The 24957-nt window shown below is 47.4% G+C and overlaps 2 protein-coding genes across 2 annotated transcripts in view; both read right to left on the bottom strand.

The window, feature by feature from the left end:
• The window catches only part of PKDCC (protein kinase domain containing, cytoplasmic), a 33959-nt gene extending 28685 nt beyond the window's left edge, over nt 1-5274 (bottom strand). Inside the window, 2 exon segments of the mRNA XM_013174082.3 lie at nt 4367-4957; nt 4960-5274. Of these exon segments, the coding sequence (XP_013029536.3) occupies nt 4367-4957; nt 4960-5055 (687 nt within the window). The 5' untranslated portion in view covers nt 5056-5274.
• Nucleotides 5275-9302: 4028 nt separating this feature from the next.
• The window catches only part of BICRAL (BICRA like chromatin remodeling complex associated protein), a 277400-nt gene continuing 261745 nt past the window's right edge, over nt 9303-24957 (bottom strand). The window contains exons 23-24 of the mRNA XM_066993763.1: nt 13155-13309; nt 9303-12927 (exon numbers count right to left, since the gene is read on the bottom strand). The gene's annotated coding sequence lies outside the window, so the exon portion shown is untranslated. The remainder of the gene's footprint in view (nt 12928-13154; nt 13310-24957) is intronic.

The following is a 24957-nucleotide window of genomic DNA, read 5'->3' as shown; positions in this document are numbered from 1 at the left end:
GTCAATATGTCCTAAGAGCAGCTCAAAGGAGCTGCTTTAAAAAAGCATTAGAGGAAAAAAAAATCTCAGCCCCAGACTGGAAGGTTAATTCCCATTAGGTATGCTGCCAGCAATTGAGACACTCTGCAGCCTCACCCCAAACTGAGAAAGCCCCAGTCAGTCACCCACCACTTGGCAGCAGCAGCCAGGCCATCCATCCCCAGATCTCCCATGGTTAAGCTCCAGCCAGCTGCAAATAACAGGCCGGTGGCTGGGCATCCTGCACCATGGCAGCAAGGTTTGTCATCCGGCTTCCTGCACCATTGGCACCACAAAGGGGACGTGGTGCCCACCCGCAGGTGACAGGGAAGAGGTCCCTGAGCAGCTGTTTTCACCATGGCTTCATGGCTCGATGTCCCCTTCCCCCTGCATTTTGTGAAAACAACAACGGAGTCATGCAAGAAGGACCATGAAGGACCAGACCCTTCAAGAGTCTTTCCTATGCAAACGTGTTTGCTCTCGAAATTAACTGTATATTGACTTTCTCCACACTTGGAAAGACTGTCTACTTCCACCTGGAATAAGCAAACTTTATACAAAGCTTCACCGCTTGAATTCTCATGCTAAAAATAAGACTGTGCCCTATCCCACTGACTATGCATATGTATAGGGAAGCCATCAGGGTAGAAAATTTGTTAATTATCACTTGTAAGGAGAAGAAAATCAGATTTTAAATTAGGTATTTAAAAATATGATCAGCTAGCACGTCTGAAGTGCTACTGAGCTCGTCAACGGCAAGTGGCGTGTTATTTTTAGTGTTATTTTATTCAGTGAATTTTCTAGGACGATACATATTCTCTCTGTAATCAGGGCCGTTCAAAATCAATCAGTAACAAATGCACTAGTCTGCACGGAATCAATTCGTATAGGAACTGCTTTGACATCGGAAGCCGGCTGGTGACAGCGTTGATGCCATCTCAGTATTCCACTGCTCACGTTAACCTTAAAGGAGAGCTAAATAAGCCAAACGAAACGGCCCTGCCTGCGCAGGCAGCAAACTGCAGGATGTGTTAGCAGCTGTTTTCTCCCATTGTCTTCAGACAAAGCCAGCACTTTCCGTTGAGCTTTTATGTTTGTTTTTAAGAAAGTGGTAACTCCTTCCTAAATGAATCATTGCGAGCCTACGCGAGAAGTGCTGATAAATAGCTGTCAAAAAAATAAGCTTGCACTTTTCCAAACGTCTGCAGTTTCAAACCTTCCTTCCCTGCTCTTCTGCTTCAGCAATGCAAAGGAGGAAAGAATTCCTCCAAAGAATAGCTTCTGCCCATGAATGGCAGCACCCTTAATTCTGATACTCCGGGGCTATAATTACATTATTACAGCAAATCAAACACTGCCTTTGTGTCTTTACAATCGCGCCCATTGTTTGGAATTAACTGCAAATGGTTTGATTTTCTTGCCTTCCTCCAATACGGGCAGGGAGGAATTAAAGCGCACTAAATCATCTTTCGCACTAAACGCACGGAAAGCCGGGCTCCGGGCAGCAGCATTTGAACTTCGCGAGAAAAGAAACCGCAGCACGGGGGGAAAGGAAGAGCTCAGGCACCGCGTTTGACACGGAGCGACTGCAAAGCAATTAGCGGGCCGCTAAATCCTCTGGTACAATAAATCAGTGACCCGCTTCCCCCTCTTCCCCAATGCCCTTCGTTAGAAAATCAACTTAACGAACACCCCTCCCTTCCCTGCTCCCCGGTAAATGCATTTCCACCGCAGCCTGCACCTGCGCTTCCCAGCGGCTGCAGCGGGGCACGGATGCTTCAGCGGGAGGGGAGAGGGATTTTGGGGAAGAGCAGAGCACGTAGAAGCAGAGAGGAAGGCAAGCTGCCCCTGCATCGGCACTGCCCGGTGCGAAACCACTCTCCCTCTCGCCGTTTTTCCTTTGGATGGACTTGATTCACCACATCTGCTGGGGCTGACACATCTGGCTCCATCCCCAGGCGGAGGGCACGGTGGATATGTCAACATGTTGTCTGGAGGTAGTGGTACGTTCTGGAAAGAGCTCTTCCCCCCCCCCTCTATCGTATATCGTACAATAATCAAGTGTTTTAAAAGGATGGCTGAAGGAAAGAAAAAAAAAAAAAAAAAAAGCTGATTTTGACAAGAGACAGGCCAGAATGGGAACTGCTGAGACAGTAAAGAACAAGTCTGTTATCTTACAAACTACACTTCAGGCTGTCAGCTGCCAGAGATTTACAGGAAAAGCCCCTTTCCTCGGACAGAACCTACACGAAACTTCCCTTCCAGCACGAGAAACTCACCGACACATTCCCCCAAATAGCCCTGGCCCCCGAGCAGGTGGCAGCGGGCAGGCAGGGAGCAGTCCCCATCCTGCCCTGAGCCGAGCCGAACCGGGCTGGCTTGGGGGTGGCGGCCCCCTGCCAGCTGTTGGGAACATCTGGCTGGTACCTGGGGATGCGGGGAGCCGCCGGGGGGCGGCTCGCAGGGGTAGGGGTGAAGGCAGTGAACTCCCGGGCTGCGCTTGCCCTTGTCAAAAGCCAGAATAGAGGGGGTGAGATGGTTTTGGCTTCTGAACCCATTTTCTCTCCCTCAGCCGCAGACCCCGACAGTGATTTCTAACCCCAAACAGGGCCCTAGGTCGGCTGAAAACAAGGAGAGTTTCAGCCTTGAGGCCAGCAGGTCCCGTCGCCTTTCAGATTTGAACACAGCCATCATCAACAGATTTCCCGCTGCTCGTCGGTGCCCATTTTCCTCCCCTTCTACCTCTCCAGGATGCCACCAGAGACCTATTCCCGGCCCAGAAAGCTGCCCCAACTGTGCCCAGATCCCGCCTGAGTTTTTTTAGCGTCCTTCCAAGGTAACGTCTTCTCAAACAGCCAGCCCCGGCTCACACCGCAGCAACCTCGGGCTGCCCTACAGCGAGATATGGCCAGGGGAAAGGTCGGTGATTTAGGGGGCTCCCCGCTTGCCCCCGCCGCGCTGCCTTGCTGCTCAGGCTGATGGAGCCGGGGGGGGGACAGAAAAAAAAACGACAAAATCGCAACGAAAGCGAAAAAAAAACGTGTTTCTGATTTAAGAGTAATCTATTTTTAAACGGGGTGGCATGTAAGTATGAAGCCCTAATTAACGAGCACGCGGGATTGCTGCCCGCTGCTGCAGCGCTCTCCCAGCGCGGAGCCCGGGCGCGCTTCTCCCCCCGGCGCCTCCGGCAGCCCCGCTCCAAGCCCACCTGCGGCAGGGCCCGGCCGCCCCTTTTCGGGTCCCCGCACCTCGCCTTCTGTCCAACGGGCAAGGAGCAGCAGCTAGTTATAAATTAGTCTCTCCAGAGCAGAGATTTACCCCCGAGGAGGACGCGGAAAAAAACGCAGCGTGGCCACGGATGCCTACCCAAATGACCCGCGAGTTTCAAAGCGCACACAGCTCGACCCCAATCGCTTGGCACTGAGCAAGGAGAACAATTTCGGGGAAAAATCCCCTCGGTTTTACAACGATGGGGCGTACCGCCTGCCACCAACTCAGTCCGTAAGGATGGCTGCACCCGACAAAACTCATCACAGCAACAGAGGAGCACACCTCATCCTCACTGGGAGCGCAGCTTTTTGTAGATGGACTTATTGTCTTTATGCGCTGGTTAGAGCTGGCACCGCAGGGGAAAGCATATGGAAATGGAAGGAAGGAAGGAAAAGGAAGGAAGGAAGCAAGCATAATATCTATTTTCTTGTCGTGGGTAAATCACGACTCCCCTCTCTTTGAGCAGTATGTGAAACTCGAGAGCTTTGATCGCTGGGATCTGAAGTTCTCGTGGGGGAGCTGGTACTCCTGCTGCTGCTGAAGAAGAAACACAAAACTCCTTTCCCCGATTCAGTTCAAAAAGCGCCTACTGCGAGACCGCCTGCTCCAACGCTCGTTTTCTGTCCTCCTGCAGCCTTCGCGCTACGCGGAACGCAACGAGGAATTTCCACGGCAGCATTTACATCCGAATGGACCCGCGGAGCTCCACGCCGACTCCTACCAGCCCAACTACGCGGCGTCTGGGGCAAGGGGAGCGGTGTCAGCCGGGAGCCCAAGGACCCGGCCGGGCGCCGTCGGGGTACCCCCTCCCGGAGGCAGCGGGCTTGCCTCCCCGGCGGCCTTTTATTCCCACGTCTGGCCAGCGCTCTTCCACCTCCCCGTCCTTCCGAAGCCCTCACCCACCGGAGAGGATAGTCACGGGGAAGAGCGAGAGGGAGGAAAGCCGGCAGCGGGGTCGGCCCTACACCCGTCGGTGGGGTGGGACCGCGCCGGTCCCCGCGCCCTGCCCCGGCTCGGGGGCGCCCCGTCGGGGGCCGATCGCCCCCGGGGAAGGAGCGGGGGGCCGCGGGCGCCCTACCTGCAGGACGTTGGCGTGGCGCAGCCGCTGCAGCAGGATCATCTCCTTGACGATCTTGTAGGCGGCCAGCCGGTAGCAGTCCCCCAGCGCCGAGAACTGCCGCACGCAGTGGGCGACGTCGTGCCCGCCGAAATCCACCGCCTTCAGCGCCACGGCCAGCGAGCGGTTGAGCACCGCCTTGTACACGGCCTTGGTGTAGCCGGAGCCCAGGTACTGCACGCCGCTCACGTCGCGGATGTCGCGACAGCCCAGCAGCGGCGGCTCCAGCGACAGCTCGCCCGAAGCTCGGCCCCGGGGCTGCCCCGCCGCCGCCGCCGCCCGGCTCCGAGGCGCCCCCGGCCGCGGCTGCTCCGCCGAGGAGCGCGGCGGGGCCAGGTCCATCAGGCGCCGCTCCCGGGGCCGCAGCGCCCGGCGCCCCCCCGCCGCCGCCGCCCCCCGGTGCTGCCGGTAGCGCAGCACCTCCTCGTAGCGCTCCTGGAGCTGCCGAGCCAGGGCAGCGGCGGCAGCGGCCTCCTCCTCCTCCTCCGGCGGCTCCGGGGGGGGGCCCGGCGGGGAAGGGGGCGCCCCGTCGCGGGGCGGCGGCGGGGGGGGGGGTGCTCGGAGCCGGGGATGAAGAGCACGTTGAGCAGGGTGCCCAGCAGGAAGGCGAGGCAGCAGCCGGCAGCCACCGCGATCTTCCTGCGCCTCATCGCCACCTCGCTGCCGGCTCCTCCAGCCTCTCGGGTCTCCCTCCTCTCGCCCCTTCCCCGCGAACCGGCTCCGGGGGTTGTTATTTTTTTTTTTTTTTTTCCGGCCCCCCCCCCTCCCCGGTTTTGCCGGGGCGCTCAGCCGGACCTCACCCCCTTACGGCGCTCCCGCATGACACTTGCCTCCCTGCTTTTAAGCCTCCCAAGCACTTATTATTAGCGGGACCGGAGGAGGGCGGGGGGGCGGGGGGGGGATCCCCGGCTCGCTCCCCCCGCTGACGCTCCCTGATTGACAGCCCGGCCCCTTCCAGCCGCCCGGCCGAGCTGCAGGGGGGCCTGGGAATCGTAGTCCCCCGGAGAAGCCCCGCCGGCCTCCGGCTAGCCCGGGAGCCGGGACTACATCTCCCAGGCTCGGCCGAGCCCCCCGGCGGGGAAGGAGCGGGGCGGGCCGCCGGGGGGAGCGGGGCGGAGCGGGGCGGAGCGGGCGGGCGGCACCCCCCGACGGTAGCCGCGGCTGCGGCCCCGCTTCTCGGGCTGGGGTTGGGGTTGGGGTCGGGGTCGGGGTTTTGGGGGGCTGCGGGTCCTTCCCACGCGTGGCGTGGCGCCGAGCATCGCGCCGGGACGCGGGGGATGCTCCTGCTGCGCCCCGCCGTGGCTGCGCGGGGCCCCCCCGCACCAGGGGCCGCCCGTTTCCCACCTCTTCCCCCCCTAAAATAAAGGGGCCGCGGCTCCCTCCCGGCACCTCCGGCGGCAAAAGGGCCCGGCACACGGCCGGGGCTGCAGCTACAAATCACGGCCTCGCCGGGGGGTAGCCCCTGCCCCGCTGGAAATGTGAATTGCAGGGCTGAGCGCTAATGACACGGTTATCCATCAAGCCCACATTACGATGCTGTTAGCAACTAATTAACAAATACAATCAGCCCGAGAAACTTCCACAAAGGCAAGTCCATCAGCAAGAGAAAAGCCGTAAAAGAGTCAGGCGAGGCAAAGCTCGCCACAATGGGAGCGGGAAATCATTTCCAAGAAGGGAAAGGGCCGAGCCATTTAGGTAATACACATCGGGGACACACACACACACACACACACACACACAATCCAAAAAAAGAAAAAAGAAAAATCGGCCCGGAGGCTCAGCCTCCGCGCTGCTCCGCGCCCGCTGCGCGCCGCCCCCGGCCTCGCTCCGCCCGTCGGGGCGGTGCCACCTGCAGCCCCCGGGGGCCGCCGGCCGGGCTGCCGTTATTTTTTTTTTCTTTTTTTTTTTTTTTTCCCTTTTTTTTCCCCTTTTTCTAATGGTTTCTGCTCTTATCTAACGGGAGCAGCGCTTTGCCGGTCAGCCGTGCCGGGGCGGCTTCTTCGCAGCTTTCCGCAGCCCTGCGGTCAGTGGGATTTAACGGGACGGGTGGATTTTTTTTTTTTTTTTTTTCTGCCAAGTAAGCGGGTTCGTAACGCCGTGAAACGCGCTTCCAGAGAAGCTGGGCCACCTGCAGCCCTCCCGGTGTTGATCGGGACCCCCCCCCCCCCCAACACGCCCGCAGGCGGCGGGAGGCTCGGGTTGCCTCGCCGCGGCCTCGGACATGCGGCAGACCTCCACGGTGCGGAGGCCACCCGGCCTCTCGGGAGGGGCCATTGGGCTCCCCCGGGGCCACCGGGCTCCCCCGGGCACCCCGAGGCCACCGGACGATAGCATCCAGCCGGCCATCGCCGTCCTCCCCGTCGAGGCCAGCTTGGGGAGAGGGGAGGCTCGGCCGTCCTCCTGCACCCCCGGGTGGTTTGGGGGTGAGCCCCCCCCCCCCGTCCTGCCGTGCCCGCGGGACGGAAGGAGAGGGTTTGTCGGCTCCTTGAGGAGGTTTTTAAGGAGCCTTCCCCTGCCCTCGGCCTCTCCGCCGCCGGCCGGCCGTGCTTGCGCGGGTTACGGCAGCAAAAGCCGACTGCAAAACAGCTGCCCCCGGCGCACATTAAAGCGGGCCACCTGTTTTCCACATCATGCCTCATCTCAAAGCCGGTTTTCTTCATTATATCGCTCCCGACAGATACCATGAAATACATCGCTCATTTAGATATGGGAGCCGACCTCTGGAGGACGACTTGCGCCGAGCGCTTTGATGTCGGGAGCCGGATTTCAAAAGACAGAAAAAAGCCGCTTCCATGGTTCTAATTACCCCGCGCCCGGGCCTGCCGCTGATTAGGGCGGCACGGCTCGGCACGGCCCGGTTAAAACGCGCCGCCCGAAAAGAGCTGGGCAAGCAGCCCCTGTGGGCCCGGCGGGAGCCGGCTGCTCGGAGCAGGGCGGGCAGGAGGTGTGGGAGCAGGTGCCCCCTGCTCCTGCCCCCAGGCTTTCGCAGGACGCTGCCCCGAAAGCGTTTCAGGGCTCGGCACCACTCGGGCGCACGTGCGAGCCTCTTATCTGGGCAGCGGGGTTGGGAAAGCTGAGTCCCTGCGGAGCGAGTGGGGACGAAGGGGCTTTTTTGTTCAGTGTGCAGCAGGCTGTGCTTGATTTGATCCTCACAGCCCCTATTTCTATCGATATTCCTAAAGCCAAGGGATCAAACGCGGAGAAATTAAAACCATGCTACCACGCTAAATAAGATTAAGGTCGTGGCAATATATTGACTGCTCCCAGAGGAAATCGTTCTGCTGCTGCAGCAGCCAGAGCCCTCCCGGAGGCCAATCTTGTGCTTCAGGATGGTCAAGAGCCCGCATCGAAACCCTGCAGGGGGTCATGTTTAGTGCCTGTGCTCCTGTCCCCCTGGGCTCCCAGCCTGGCTGGCTGATGGAGGCCATGAACTTGGCCAGGCAAAGCCCAGCCATCTTTGTTTTCAGGCTCCCAAGCTGGTATTTGCAAGCAGGTCCCACTGTTCATCTCGAGAGATCATAGAATCATAGAATATCCTGAGTTGGAAGGGACCCACAAGGATCATCGAGTCCAACTCCTGGCACCACACAGGTCAACCCAAAAATTCAGACCATGTGACTAAGTGCACAGTCCAAACGCTTCTTAAACTCCGACAGATGTTGACTCCAGGCCCAAAAAATAGGAGTGCCATATTTTCAAGCATGGGTAGCTTCGGGATCTCAGTTAAAAAACACAACTGGAAACATGTTTGTGGGAGCTGGGATCTGTCAGAGCTTCTGCTGGGGAAGTTTGTTCTTCCTGAAGTGCTACACGGTCACACTGCTCCCCTTCAACGCTTTGGAGTTAATTTTGTTTTTTGAAAGGACTTCATAACCTTTTGAATTCCTGGCCACCTGTTCTGGCTGTTTATGTGGAAGTGGAGCTTTTTTTGGAAAGCCCAGCCTCAGCCGTGAGGCCCGAAGTCCCTCAAAAACACAAGTCCATGTCCTCATGCCTATTCAGTGAGGGCCCTTCCATGTCCAAACGCTCCGTCATTCCCTGCTCTGCCGGGGTCTTGTCAGCCTTCAGCTCAGGGTGGAAAGCCTCTCATTCCTCAGGGATACAGGGCCAGAGGCAGGCCTTTGCACATACATATTTTGTAGACTTTAGTAAGTGTTCTTACATGGCAAAATCTTTATAATGCTCTTTACTTTAAACAAGATCTCCCCCCCCCTCTCTCTCTCTCTTTTTAAGTGCTGTTTCTTCCTTTCCTCTCAGGAAACCCACTCCCTTGTATATTTGAAGCAAGCTGAGATGCAGCCAATTGTATTAGTTCTGGCTGGAACAAAAATGCATAATGAAACATTGAATGTGTGGTGTGAGTCCAAAATAAATGGTCACTAGCAAAGCCAGCAAAAACCTGCAAGTACAGACAGTCTGAGAAAAGGAAAAGCTTGGACTCTACCTGCAGTGCTCTACAGTTTTTCCAAAGGGAAAAATGAGCTCTGGCTTTTAGAGAGCTTCGGAAGAGATGCCGGGGCGCTGTGCCTTTTTTGATTGCATTTATCAATGGTGATGATTCTTGCATTTTTTTTTTTATTTTTATTTTTTTTGTGTGTGAATACAGCATCTGTAAGTGGGTAAAGGTGTTTTATCTCTTATCCTGTATTCTCAAAGTACAGCAGCTTGGTTTTTATGTGCCAGATGTCAGTGTGCCCTGATTCTTTACCAGTCAGTCAGGATTAAAGCTGCCCTGTATCAGAGAGGTGTTACGAGGATAACTCTATTAATGCATGTGGAAATCTGGTACTGCAGCAATAAAGGCCCTGTAAATATTTACACAGACAGAGCGAGCTCATGGAAATTTTACATTATTAGCTTAACTTCATTACAAGGAAGTAGTTTAGAAAGTCACTGGTATATGACATGCACTTTTATTTTTAATTAAACATTGACAACATATTCGGTGCTGTTTCTAGCCACAGGACCCAGAGAGCTGCTTGCTGTTCTAAATATTTTACAATCTGCGGGGAAATATCAAGTCTCAAGGAAAGGAAAGAAGTAACATAGCTGCCTTAAGAATAAATCTTCCCAGTCAGACCTTTTACACTTCTAAGAGTTAATAAAATAGCAGGTAAAGGACAACCAGAGGATATAATTTATTTGGACATTCAAAAGCCTTTTGATAAACACCCATACAAGAAACTGTTAAGGAAACTTGGTAACCACAAAGTGAGAGGTAAAGTCCTGTCATGGATAAAAATCTGGTTATGAATGGGTATGGAATAAATGGCCAATTCTAGTAGGGAAAGAGATTAATAATGAGGTGCCCCAGAGATCAGGGCTCAGAACAATATTGTTTAATGCTGCATTAATAACCTGGGGGTGAACAGTGGAGTGGCAAAAGTTGATGTCAATAGAAAAGCAGTTAGCTTAGGTCAGGAGCAACATCAGAAGAATTTAATAAAATCACAGGACCATGTGCAGAAGTATGAAGGCAGCTTGGAAAGTACCTTCAAAACTTACAACAGCACTACCATTCCTCGCGGTACGCTGGCACCATCCCCCATCCGTACAAGGGTGAGGGTAGGTAAGCTGGGGACAGGCAGGTGTTTGCAAGTCTCCAAGTCTGCTTTTTCACTCCTCTCAGTGGCTGCCCAGCTCCCATAGTTTGTAACGCCAGAGGAACACCTGAGCTCCTGTATGGCAAGCCCCTCTACCAGTCTGTGAATAATGTCCCTGTGAGCTTCTCCAGCAACTGTTTTAAGAAAGGTCGTGTGAGTTCCCATGGCTGATTCTTCCCTGAGGACATGCCAAAGGCTCTAGGTCACTTCTCACTGGCATTTTAAGAATTACGTGTTTGGTCCGATGAGAGTGGCACGGCAGCAAGCTTCAAGTCCGCTAGGTCTACAGACATCAGCTCCTGGATGCTGCCTGGCAGCGAGGAAAACGAAACCCAGCAGCACAGCTGGGGTGCAGCTATCTGTGTGCAAACAGCAGGCCCATCCTCTAGAGCTACGCAGGGTAAACGCACAGGCAGCTGTCTGAACTTAGAGCCCCTGAGCTTTCGGGTGGGTTGTTTACTATGTGGCTTTTTCTTCCCACTGGTTTCGCTCTTGCGGTGTGGCTGCGCTGTGCTACCCCTCGTTGCTGCGAACTGCAGCATCCCAGCCTAGCGAAGGCCTGAAGTCTCACTGCACGCTGTTTGTTTTGAGTCTGGTGCACAGACAGATGTACTTACCAGCAGTCTGGACAACATTTGATGGTATCTTTGTGTATCCTCATTGCTGCCAGTCCTCTCTTCCAACTGCTCTGTCTTCTCTGCAGTGCTGCCCAGACACAGCACAGGCTCTGATGGCTTTTGAAGGCAATGACATTCATGGAAACTCAAACTGCTGTTCTTCACAGGGCTTTATTATTGTTTTGTTTTTAACCAGTGGGTCATTTCCAAGGATACTATTCTGGAAAAGAAAGCAACTCATAAAGAAAGATTTTAAAAAATCCTCTTGATATGACTTGTAAAGTGTTTTGAAGTACCAGCCACAAAATAAATTGTTTTTAAATCCCCTCTGTCAGCTGATGATTTACATTACATTAGAACCGCCCCACACCCCATCATCGGGACCCGGCTGTAGTTGGTGGGGCGTAAACGCAGCTCACCGGGGGCTCTGCTCCCAAAGGGAACTAGAAGGCATCGCACCCCAGGGGAGAAGCGGAAAGTCCATGTGCCGGTGTGAAGAGCCTTGTCTATGACCCTGCAACACCGAGGAGGCAACCCAGGGCCCCTTCCTCTCAGTTCTTGTCCCTGCCAGTGATTCCCACAGTCTTGCCTTGTGCAATCCAAGCTCTACATGGCTTGAGTGCACTCTTGGGTTTCTTACTTTTGCTTTTTTTTTTTTTCCCATAATCTAAAATAATAAATAATAATAATAATAACAACATACAAACAGACACATAATATCTATTCAGCCTAATTAACAATAACCCCCTAGTTCAATGCAGGGGAATTGGCTCCAGTTGTGAGTAGGCTTCATTTATGGAGCTTTATGAACTGGCATCAGCTGAGGACCTGCTCAGAAGTGAAGGAACAGCTTCAGCAGCCCTGGGGCTAACGACCCAGCATGTGTGACCAGTGATGCTGCCAAGGATGAGGTAGGAAAGGAGCTATGTGCCAGGGTTGTGTGTTGTAGTTGCTGCCAGTCCTGGGTCATATTTCTCTCTGACCACATATCACTGTGTTGAGTTATTATGGGAAACAAGACGTTCAGGCCACAGTGTGATAAGTACGGTGCTACACGAGCAGTAATGCAAGCATGAAGGTCACTGAATGTTTTGGGATTGCTGGTTTAAAATTAGTGTATTTTACCATTTGCACCATCAATTTTCTCCATAAGATCCAAAGAGAAGCTTTGACAACTTGTTTGGAGGAATCCAAATAGTCCAGAGTCTGGGGCAACTCGTTGTTCTAGGTATGCTGCAGCCTTAAAGTAAGAAAACAAGTATTTGACCTCAAAACGCCGAGGCAGAGCCCTGGTGTTTCCCTGGAAGTGGCTGCCCTCTGCCTGCCTCGCTGCCCCGGTGCAGTGGGAGGAACTGCTGCCTCGGCTCTGCTTTTGTTGCTGACCTCCCCAGGCTCCTGGCTGGTCCAGCTGATACCTCCCCTTCACGCAGGCTTTGAAACCCTTTCTCGCCCAGCTCCTCCATTGCAGCCTGCCTGGAGGTGCGGGGTTCCCCTGCCGTGCCCGTCCCGCAGTTCGCCACAGCCATCCATCAGGGGCACCGCCAGCCACCGCTGCTGCTCCTTCCTCCTGCCAGCTGAGAAAATAGGAACCATTTTCAACCCCAGCCTCATCCTCCAGGCTTTGAGGACCACGGTGGCCTGAGCCACTTCCAGCAGGGCAGTACTGATTCATTTCCTCCTGACCCCCAGGACAACTATCAAAAGCTGGCATTTTGTTAATCCAGGCGTAATTAATCACCACCAGTGTTTTGATTTTAATTACTCTGTTTCCATAGTCTTTAAGAGCTTTAGGATCTGTGAGTTTTTATATGTGGTTTTAGAAGATACCAATGCTGATATTTTGCCAGGCCATAAAATCCTTTGCAGCAGTAGTAGTTTTTTAGAGGGCCTAAAGCGTTTTGGATTAAAATCAGGACGAAAATGCAAGGGCCAGACTGAAGAGGTACAGAAGGAGGTTGTCTGACTCTCGGTTGTTTCAGCAACACAGAGCAATAGAAAGGATTAGGACCAGAGTATTTTGTGCAGAGAAAATGATTTCTTGCAATCTACCAGTTTGCAAAAACATGGCAAAAAAAAAAAAAAAAAAGAAGACCTGAATCTGTAATTTCTTCCTTTGCCTTTGGTATCAACCAACCCCCAAGGATACTGGAAGGACAATTGCAGTAGATTTTGTCAGAGATTTGAGTGTCATTATGTGGTACTTTCTATGAGAATACCCAAAACTGCACCCAGGAAAGATGTCAGGTCATTTCACAGCCTATCATTTGAATAAACAAGATGTTTGAATTGTTTCTCAGAGTCACTAAAAAAAAAAAAAAAAAAGCATGTGAAAATGTCAGAGAATTTCCTCTTTTCCTTTCCCACCCAAATACAAAATCAAATAAAAGCAAACACATGGGACACAAATATAGGAGCAGCCTCCTCTGCACATATTCTCTGTGATACACAAGCTGTTTCCAGATGTACGGATTACAACTCAACCAACTGCTGCTTAAAGATCAGCCTTAGGATATTGATAGAATGCCTCACCAAGTCAGAAACTGCTGTGAAAACTGATGTGCTTGGTGGTCAGGCTCCCCCCTCCTGCAGTGATGCTGCTGGCTGCACCCGTTTGGTGACCTGTTGCCATCTCTTCACTCCAGCTAGGTGATTTTCAGGCCTCCCAAAGTATGGATTTAAAGTCCCTGGAATGTAATTACACATTAACAATTAAATATGGGATTTTTTCTTTAAGTTTTCAGTCTGAATATTTTTAAACCAACTGTTGCTCTAATGTAGGAAATGTATAAGCCTGACAGTAAGAGCAATGAAGGATACTCATGGTAGAAAAAAACCACAGCATCAACTCTACAAAATGTGTAAAAACCAACTGCCTGCTAAAGGCAGAGTACTTAAAAACATTTCAGGATTTGCACACAAAAACAGGTCAGGATTTTCATACATCATGTGGATGCACATCTATCATAACTATTTTTGCTAATTGGACATTTCTGTGTGCAACTGGATGAGACTTCTCAGACATAAATACTCAGTAACACTGATTACATGTGCACTACAGCATCACTGTGCTTGTACAGGGCTCCTGCCCTAGGCTGTTGTTTTTCTTACTGACTTAACACAGTGCTTAATATTTCTGGAATATGCTTCAGTGCTGGTCCCATATTTTTGAGTGATATTGATCTGAACAAGACTAGAATGAGGTTCTTGGGGCTGTACAAGAGACACTTTGGCATTGCAACAGCCAACCGCACAGTGTACTATCACTTGCAGGGTTTGCATCTCCATGTCATGCACAAGAAGAGGCTGGGTATCCTAGGAACAAGAATTGCCTACAGAATGGGCTCAGGACAACCACTAGGCTGAGAAAAGAGCTGCTTAAAGTCATCAGCAAGAACAGAGAGCAATATAGAGCTAGGTGCCCTGTTTATGGTTAAAAAGAGATGTCTCTGCACTCGGGATTCAGACCCTGAGACACCCCTGAGCAAGGGCTCCTGTGAAAAATCAGAGATCAAGGCCCTGGACTGTGACTTTATCGTGTCACCTGCAATGCAGGAGACCCGCATACCTAAATCCCTCTGCTGCCTGACCAGAGTCTGTTCCTCATCAATCTCCTCTTGCTGCAGTGCTCTGCAGGAGAGTAACTACTCGCACATGGGATTCCCCCCATCATGGCTACTCAGATTGGACCCTATATTAAATATTATTACAGAAATTATTCTGTACTGCAGTGTTTTTTATCAGCTGCTGCATAAGAGAATTTGGAATCGGTCCCCGGTCCAACAAAACGTTGAGCAGAAGAGAAGACACAGAGACACGCAGCGCACGCATTTTCAGCAGCTGTGGCACATCCACGTCTAAGAACACAAAAGGTGGATTTGAAAGACAGTTTGCTGATGTCGTCTTTGGGAAACTAAGTGCACTGACTCATGGACCCAGGGGCAACACGGCACTCCGTGTGAGGCCGGCTGAGCCCTGAGGACGGTTGCAGAGCCAGGCCCTCTCCACGACAAAGAGAGGCAGAGGGATGACAGAGCGAGGCAGCAATGCCGGGTGCTCCCACCTGCATGGGTCTGCACGTGTTTGGCTGACAGAGGCTGACGTGCCACACGTCAGGGGGGTTTAGGGGTTTAGGGGTTTAGGCACCCCTGGGTTAAGGTTCAAAAGGATTTCTGAGGAATTTTCAGACTCTAAAGACCATTAAACAGCTGAATTTGGGGAACTAGTGCTTAAAGATGGGGGTTAATGACTACATCCCTCTATGGAGGTGTTTTTGTCAGAGCATTTTGCAGATGCCTCATGGGTGTATCCTCAGTCAAATGCAAACTTTGCAGGGTGCTTTTTATGGCAGTCTTTCTCTAAATCATAATAACTACCAGCCAATAAAGTCAACAGTGTTGTTTTGCAAGTAGAAAAGCTGTCTACTTGTTCAACAAAACACCTCATCTTTCCTTCATAAAATATTCCTTGATGATTTGTTTCTATCTGTCCTGAGATTTTTTTTTAATTTATTTTTTAATACTGTTATTAGGGAAAAAGAACTTAAAAAATGTTTTAGTCCTCAAATGTAGGTCAAAGTCTGGAGCCACATTTGAATCTAGCACAGTCACGTTGATCTCAACTGTTTTTCCAGAAACGCTGAGCATTTTGTATTCTTTGAGCACCCCAATGGGCTGAAAATATTCCTGAGAGATTAGTAGGCTCTCAGCTACTGCTCCAATTCACAGAAATTAAACCTTCCATCATCTGGTTTTTATATTTGGAAAATGTCAGCTATACTTCCTATCACGTATATTGTTGCTTCAATGCACTGAGCCTTCTGTGAATTTCAAAACACATAACTCAGCTCTCAAGCATTTCTTTTGTAAATATTGATAATGGTTTCAAGTTCTTTATTAAATAACTTTTTAATGAGTTTGAGGACAAAGAACTATTTTTTCACAGTCTCATGAAGATAAGAATCATAACATATCTTTCTGTACCATGGAACACATGGTTCTCAATACCTCATTGTATAGCATAGGTTTCCTCACTTTAAAAAAGCTTACTTTAAGAGGGAAAAAAAAAAAAAAAAAGTCCAGAATTATAAGAAAGAAAATCTGACCAGGTCATTCTAAAATGTCTGAAATCACATGCAAATTCTGTGTGACAGCTTTGCAGGTCACTGTGTGCTGCCATTTGGAGCAGCATTGGCAGGTCCCTTTACCCTTTAAATCCACCAGCAAGAACAACTACAAAATGCCACAGTCACTCCTAATGTGGTTCAGTGCATAGACCTCTCTTGCTGAGCATTATTTATTGCTTGCGTTTTCACCAGCAAAGATCCCTGTGCATACACACAGGATCGAAGACAATAAAATATTATGGAGAGGTTCAGCAGGGGAGGTTTCCAGGGAGAGGTTTTTTATCAGTTTACAGGCATGGCCAAAGTACTGCAGGGGAATTCCTCTTCAGAACAGGCTGTAAACAATTTACATTGGGTAGGTAATAGGAAGTCTTTAGAGTGCCTTGAAAAATATTAACTTATAGGAGTTCTGACCTCTGTCTTCTAGACCTGGTCCAGAGGACTCCAGAGGACTGGTGTTTACTAGTAAGCATTCGGCTTTCTAGGAAACTGCATGCTGTCAGGGAAAGTAAGGTTATTATTTTAATACATTTCAATTAAAAGTTGGACTACGCAGAGGTATCCTAAATCAAATATGCTGTACAACTAATTTTCTTTCAAAAAAAAAAAAAAGTTTACCTTTGAACTTAAAAATGTTGCCTTCAGGCATATAATATTCCAGCCAGCTGTAGTTTAAATGCATGGTGCGGGTTCCATAGCTTGCTTCTTCATTCAACACTCAAAACCATTCATGTTTCCTAAGCAGAATTAAAAGCCAGCTAGGAACAGATTACCGGTCCCCTGATATTAGCCATTCTTCTCACACATTCCCTTGAAGACTTTCAGGTCTAGTAATAACATTTTCCTGTGCTGGTCCTATTGACAGCTTGAAACCTTAATGATGATCCATTTGAAATGTAAAATACTTGATCTTGTTTGTACATTTATTCAAGGGAATTTGTATTGAATTATATTGCTGTGACTACAAAGAGAGACGAAGAGACAAACAAGGAATCTTAGGTGATTTTAGAGGGCTGTCTTAGGCCTGGCCCACAGCTGGAGATGTTGTCAAAGTTGTACTTTCCTAGAAGGCTGAGAGACATCTCAGTCTTTCCATTCTCCTTAGTTTCCACCTGGGGAATTCTTGTTCAAATGAAGTACAAATGGCATGCATTGGTACTGTTGGTTTTGTTTGTTTGTTTCCGCAGTTGGGATGGTACCAAAGCCACAGGACATCTATTAAACATGTAACCCAAAGATAAGGGTTGGAAAGGAGCTGTTGTTTACTGGCTAGCAGGTTCTTATTTGCATCTATTATTTTAATAATGCTGAGGCTTGGCTGCAGTGTTTAGGATGTGTTTGGGCACTGCATGCATTCCACAGGTATCTTTTCAGCCATTTCCAGTTAAGGAGTATATATTACTGGTTTGTGAATTAGAAGAACCATTCCAACTTCCATCTTTGTCGTTGTGCCAACACATGGGAAATGACCTTGTCCTAAGAGCTGAGCACCTGCAACTCTCGTTAAGATCCTCTTAAAGTCACCCATTGCTTTTCAGAATCCTAAATGGGACTCTTACAATCTACCTGCTTCAAATTCCCTGATGATTTATTGGCTCAGAACACAGATTACTTGTCTTGGTATCGGGGATTTCCTTTCTTTTTAACAGGAACATAAAAACACAAAGAAAGCCTAAACTCAAGTAATGTGAAAATGTGTTTGATTCCAACCCATACATCCAAAGTTACAGCTAAATGTCTGACTTTAACTTGAAATGTGATGCCTTAACTCTGCATATGATCTTATGCCATATAAAATGTTTGGACGCCTTTGAAAAAATAGAGATATTCTTGGCTTTGGTTCACTCTTATTATGCTTTAATACATTTATATATTGCTCAATAGATCTTTACATTTATCAAGCCTGGGCAGCAAGTTTCAGGACTCATGAAATCTGTGTCATTACTGATTGCAATGGTCATGCACTGTCAGAAGTCTGATGTGCACTTTGCAGATGCTGTGTCTTTAGATGAGAGGATCGTGCACAAAAAAAAAATGCTATAGTCCAAAAGCTTTATCCAAATCTTCCTGAAACCCTTCTGTTCTGTTTTGGTGACATGCAGCACTGAAATTTATTTCGGTGACACTGAGCTGTTCTTGGTGAGCAGTAAAGTACAGGCACCTGCAACTTTGCACTGGCCTGACGTTGCCCTACTTTTGCCCTTTTAAATTCAGACAAAGCAATAAAATTTAATGTACACGTGCATTTACTGAATTAAAATTAATGGTTTCATTTCCAGACTTATTACTGACCATGAGCTTAAATGAAATTAGTTCTCCTAGAAGAAGTCTAAGTACCTGTAGAAGTGAATACTGTTTTTTAGACATAGTAAAAATGTAACAGAGAACAATGAAATTTTTCTGCTCAACATGCTCAATTGCCTTAGTGATCTCAGGCTTTTTTAATAGATCCTGGCCAGAAACAATCTCTAAGCTACATTCAGCTGACACAAGCTTGAACTAAAAGAAAAACATCAGTCTTCTTGAAAGGTTTAGATGTAATCCTTTCTAATGAAGGATATCTTTCCATTGCTCTACATTCCCCTTTAATTCTACCAGAAGTCTTCTGTGAGAATACCTAAGCAACTTTATACATATCTTCTTTTAAAGAAGATTACATGTTCATCAAGCATTTTCAGAAATGTTCTCCTAGGGGTGACTTGTACATTATGAGAGTAAAACTTTAAACCATGTAATTAATTAGTGGTAAGAGCTAGTTGGACGTCAATGGAATTAGAGAGCTTGCAATCAGACCTAATTAATGTACTCATGTAGTTTGCAGAGGCTGCAAGCTTATGCTTCCATTCAGCCAGATGCTGTGTGACTCCTGGAAGGAGACAGTCCCTATCCTACAAGCCTGTTAATTAAAAGAAACCCCTTTTCATTCTGCAAAGCTATCTTCAAGCATTTTAAACAGTCCAAAAGCTGATACTATAACCTTTTTACTGATCGCTCTTTAATCAGTCTACTTGAAATGCATGGAATTCCTTCGAGGCTAAAGTGGCATGAGTGTGTTCTCAGGTAAGACTTTAATCATTAGGAAAAAGCATCTGAACTACAAAGTGACTGGAAAACAGTGTCAAATAACCTTAAACCGTAGTTTCACTGAGATCCCATAAACTCGGAAGTCAAAGTTAGTTCCACTGAATGCTCCCTTTGCTTACAGGCCTATTCCAAAGTTGTCAAAGTATTGTTGTTACAACTAGTCATAGTAAACAGTTAAAGTGTGACTGCATACTTCATATACATAGTTCATCTGTAGACTGTTTATTCCACTTGCAGCAATTTCTAGAGCAGCAATCTTTCCTCAGTTTGCACTCATTATATGTGCTAATAATAGATGAGCAAAGTTGCAAAATGAGTTGTGTATCAATCTCCCCAGAAACATAAAGAATACATAGGCTCTCCCTGTGCATCTTCTGTCTAACATGTCGATAGACATACAAGCAGACTACATCCTTAGCAATCAACATCTAGCAGCCTTAGCAAGTTTAGCAAACAACATCTGGAAAGTTGGCTCGGGATATGGATTACAGCTTTTTTGTTTTTTCACAAGGTGTGCAATTGTCCTAGACAAATAAAGCCCTTAAGCCCCATAAGGAGCTCTAGAGTATGCAATTACTTTAAAGGACAATTTAAAGGACACTGAAAGCCTCACAAAGTTTTACAGCCTGTATGGCAAAATCTTCTGGCTCTTAACTGCCAAACTCAAACAAATGATAACTGTTTGTCTCTTGGGAAAAAAAAATATCCTGATGAATGTTCCTAATCCTACATATAGTTCAGCACTTGCAGATCTCTGGATAGAAGAGTAGAGGTATTTTTCTGTACTTCCTTCCATTAGTTACCTGTCAGAGGAAAAAGAGTGGTACAGCTAACCTATTTTCCCTCTTATTTTCTCCCTGAATATAAGCTCCACAGTGGTGCTGGAAAACAGAAGTGTCTCTATTTTGTAACACTACAATGAACTGAAGGACATGTTCCTGAACCTAATCACCACATACGTGTAAGAAAGGCAGCATTTTAGCTAGGACCCAGAGGAAAGAAGCCCACAGTTATTTTATAAGCTGTTTTTGTGTGGAAAAGATTCAAAAACAATGCTGCTGAGCAGCTAATGCCTTATTTACTTTCCTGTTTTTGTTTTAACCCAGACTGTCTTACGTAAAAGAAGACTCCAACACACTCATCCAGCATTTCTTGCCTGAGGCAATGAACCTAGCAATTTCATCTATCAGTTATACCAAACCACAGCACACTTTTCTAAGCTTAGCTTGTTATTGTCTTTCGGGCTGCAGAATAACCCAGGGCAATGGAACAGTTACTGGCTCTATAAATGTTTTCAGACACTGAAGCTAGTAATATGCAACCTTATTTGAATTAAATTACCTCTTTAAGAGAGTCTGAAACCGGATGACTTCATATAATTCATTATGTTTAAGAAGGTGGTTTAGTGTGGCAAGTTAAAACCCATTAAATTGCTCTGTAGTTTTCTTGGCTGTGGTTGTTTTTCTTAAGTGAAAGTAATTAAACATAAATATTTACTAATATCCCAGGCTGTGAAACTCTATAGCCAGTAACAAGAACAAGGAGAACCGACCCAGCATTGGCTTCCTACATTAATATCCCACGCTGGCTGAAACTTTCCTGCTGACTTTTCAACAAATAGGGCCAGCTGATGTGGATTCCTCTGATGGGGAATTCAGAAGCTGGGCAGTTAAATTTACTTAAACGAGGGGAGGAAACCACTACTCGGATGCAATTTATAGATAGATAGATACATATACAGGATTAATGCAATGGGCTGTAAGACACCACAAGTAAATTAGCTTTTTCCCCATTGATCCTGTGTAAAGACCCGCTCCCAAAATCTGTTGATGTCAATGGAAAAAGTCCCACTGAGTTGCATGGGCTCTTCATCACAGCCTCACTGTAAGTGAGCCCAGCCACAGAAGCAACATTGCTTTCTCCTGCCCTGGCCACCCAATCTCACTATTGCTAAACCATCTGCCTCCAACCAGCACAAGTGATGGTGTAGCCACACAAGGAACCAGACCATAGAACCAATACCAGCAAATAGTGGCCAGAGATGGTGCTGCCAGGTTAACTGAAGGTTTCTGCTGCTATAAAACAAAAATTTCCCCTAGCTAAGCTACTGGTAAGCTGGTGGTATAGCAGACACTGGCAAAGGCAGCAAACCACATCAGTCTAAATAGTATAAATATGCAAACAGGTATGTTTTTGATGGGCCTGCCAGGATGCCAAAAAATGGTGCAGACAGGCCCGAAGTGCCCAGTAAGTGTCTCGGCTGAGGCTGGTCCAGATGTGATTTTCAGAAACAGGTATATAGGACGTAGCCTTGCAATAGTACTCTGTACTTTCCCTTTGCACTCCGCTGGAAACCAAGCAGCCTCTTGTAACTATTCATGACTCAAAGTTCGCAGAATTAAATTATTTAGATGCCGTGGTACCTCACTGAGTTGATTTATGGACAGATTTTACCATTAGTATGCATACCAGGTCTGTTTCATGCTTATAACAAGACTTTTCTTCCCCAGCATCTGATGAAAGGACTGATAAAAGACCTAAGCTCTCCAGTGTTGCCAGAAAAATGCAAACCTGCTAGGTGTGAGGAAAGTATCAATGGTGGGCCAGGGGCACTACTCCCAGAGTGAGACACCATGCACTGTGAAAAAGAGCAACAAACCCTTAAAACAGATGGCCCAACGTGACTAGGGATGGATATATGCCTGATCCTAACTGGGGTCATATATGGGGGAACAAGGGGCATGCAGGGCTGGGTGGCTCGTGCTGGCCATGTGCAGGAGGGCGCCTCAGGCCTGAGGGTGGGTGCTGAGCTCCATCTTCCCCCATAAACCATGCCCTGCCTGTGGAGGAAAGGCAGCACGAGCAGCAAAGCTGCAGTCCTCCCCCCACCGGCCCCTTCACAGAGGCACTGCAAAGGTCCACGTCAACCCTGGCCCAGCATTTCTTTGCATCTCCTGCCAAGCGGGGTGCCAGTTCATGCAAAGTATGCTGCTGAGACACATGGTGTGTTTCAGCCATCGTTAATTCCAAAACCTTTTGCCAAGAAAGAGCTTGTTAAAAGCTGCTTTAGTCAGAAAGATGAAATGCTAAGCTGCCTGCCTTTGCAAGACAATAGCTCATGTGAGAGGCCTGCATTACTGAAATGCAGACATTTTCCTTTGGAATAAGCTGGCTGGATCATTTCAGTCTTTTGGGGGTCTAAAGCGCAAAGGAACTGCCAAAACGATTAAAACCTGAGTTATATACGTGGCTGGGAAGCAATCTGTGTGTTCTGCTGGAGCAGATCAACTCGCATGTGCTCCCAGCCCTGCCCAGATGGCCGCCAGGCCTCGCATCAGGCCCTCACAGCTGCTCAGCCCCCAGCAGCCATGCTCAACTTGTCTCAGGCAACACTGCGGCAAGGGGCTAACTTTTCTGCCAATTAATATTGATAGCAAATAAAACATCTGACATTTGCTGACTCTGTTGGGTTATAAGAAAAAAGTTAAAGCTGCATTTATTGAATGAGCAGGCCCTTTGCTAATTTATAAATTAGTCAGTCAGCAACCTTCAGCCATACTACCCCAGACTGGATTTGTCAGATTTTTATCATCAATTCAGTAGAATTTGATCAAATTAATATCTGGAAGTCCAATTGCCAACAAAAATTCAGGTCTGAAAGTGGTAATTCAGTAGATGGCATGTTTCTGTCTCAATTAATACTAAGCAAATGAATACCCAGAGTCAGGCTTAGTTTTTTTATTTGAACTCTGGAGGCAGCCTTCCAGAATCTGATAGTGTAGTCATCTACATTGAGTATGCAGAGGGCCCCTGGCACGTGAGATGCTTCACTTAGGACTATACTTAAATCTTAACCATTCCTTTTCATACAGGATAAAGATACAGGTAGAATAACCTCTGGCCAGCTCCCAGACCCATGGAGCAAGCCTGCAGCTGCCCTAAAGCCTTCAGCAAGTGTCAGGACAGAGAAGACTTGCATTGAGCTGAGCCCCTCGAAGTCTCTGTAAAAGCATGGCATAGCTGAATCACCTTGCAGGGCCACCTGCAAGCATAGCTGCCACCTTGTCGAGGAAACTGTTATCAGGGGGCCCATCCATGTCCCATTTAAAGCACTGTGGTATTTCTGGACAGAACAAAGAAAAGTCTCTTCGATGTCTGAGAAGACTTCCTTGCACTAATGTACCAGGCAAATATGGTTCCTAATGCTGTAGAGAGAAGCTGCTTGTTTTGCTCATATTATCATCCAAAAGCTCTAGCAAACTCTTGCTAGATGTTGTAGCAGTTCTGATGACAGCAAATGATTTCTATACTTTCAGGGATTCTTCTACTTGTTTATCCTTTTCTTGTGTTTTACTTGCTCTGAGTGTTTTGGTTCCCAATGTATTTCAGCTAAGCAAAGCAGTGAGAAAGATAGGGAGGATACACATTTATTTCCATTGCACTTAATTAGGAGTTTCCCCACAACCTGTGTGGCAAGTAACAGGCTTAGTCTTATTTGTACAGTAACGCTTGATTTACTTGTTACTCCCCTTCTGCCTTTCTCTTACCATGGTGGCACATTATTGTTTCAAACCACTGATCTTTGCTGTGGTCTGGTTTCCCACAACTTGCATTGCTGGGATGTTTACTTCCTGGATTTAATTCTAATTTAGCTACTACACTAATCCTTAAATAAATCTTTTTCAGTTCAACTCTTTCCCTTAACCCTATACACCAATGTTTACTCTGATTTAAATAGGCAGGATATTAGATTAAAGTTAATTGAGGGAGTCAACACGCTAGTCCAGTTCCTACAGGTTTACACGCCTGAAGAAGATATTAAGAGCAACCATATAGATTAGCTTTTCTCATAGGATGAGGGAGAATAAGTTTGGAGAGTGTCTTACTATTAGGTTTTAGAAATCCAAGTAACTTGTATCACATGTTTCTCAAATCATCAAACCTAGGACAATATAAGACAGCACATGCAACTAAGCTGAATTGTCACTTTTTTTTTCCACATTTCAAGGCTGACAGTTCAGGAAAGCATTTTGAGTAAAGCCTGAGGAACTACAAGTTTCTGTGAGAGCAAATGACAGCAAATTATCAAAAAAACAACAATCCATATAGTATTTTGAAACAGTACAACTAAAATGGGGAGGGAGGGGAAAAAGAGGAAAAGAAAAAAATTGAATGACGTGCATCAAATATTATATTTTCTTAAAGATGCAAAACTGAATTTTAAAACAGTTCATCTAGTATTTCAGTTTCCAACTTACAAAATATTTATACCAATATTTGTTGGTGCCAGTTTTTACCCATAATGATATGCAAGTATAATCTAAAGTATATAAATATCTAAAAGCTAGAACAATAATATCTAAGTGATTAAAATATTATCATAGTTAATACAGACAAATAAATAACTAAAATCCAAAGCCCACTATCCCAAACTTTTAAAATTCTATCCATAGCTTTTTAGCTTTTTTTTTTTTTTGTTGGGGGGGGGGGGGAGGGTGTCTAAAGATAAGTTTACTCATCTTTTGGCTGTGCTACAAGCTCTAGTTATTTTCTGTCATTGTGAGGGAATGAAAAGCTGTAATGGTAACATTTTTGCTAGTTATTTTTTGTGATTTAACATTGGCTCTGAGATAGCTACTTCAAGTAATAACTTCCCTGTGTTCTGTATTGCACAGGCATATAAGAAAATGACCAGGTATCACTGCAGCTGTGTATTTTGTTTCTAGCTATACAAGATTTATCAAAATGTGTAGAAATTGAGAGGCTGCAGAGCTATACATAAAATATAGTCGATTCTACGCTATAAATAAACATGGAAGAAATTTCTCCTTTTGAAAAATCAAAATTTACTTTTGACTACTACAGCATGGAGTAGTTCTGGGTTCCTAGAGCTGAAAGCCACACAGAGTTACACTGCTCTCCTTTTAAATTCCAGATGTCTACCTTTCTTTCATGATCTCTCATAGCAAGCTGGGTGCTGACTTAAACCCATTAATAACAAGATCCAGGGTGAAAATCAGCTTCGAAGGGCAGCAAAACTGTTCTGAACTCCTTGTATCAATTGCTTGTCCATAGCCCATGCATAGATTTATGCAATAAATTCAGTCACTGTACTGTGCTGAATTC

The sequence above is a fragment of the Anser cygnoides genome, chromosome 3, assembly GCF_040182565.1.
Source record: "Anser cygnoides isolate HZ-2024a breed goose chromosome 3, Taihu_goose_T2T_genome, whole genome shotgun sequence".
Taxonomy (NCBI): domain Eukaryota; kingdom Metazoa; phylum Chordata; class Aves; order Anseriformes; family Anatidae; genus Anser; species Anser cygnoides.
Note: the sequence above shows the minus strand (reverse complement) of the source record. Positions and strands in the feature narration are given on the sequence as shown.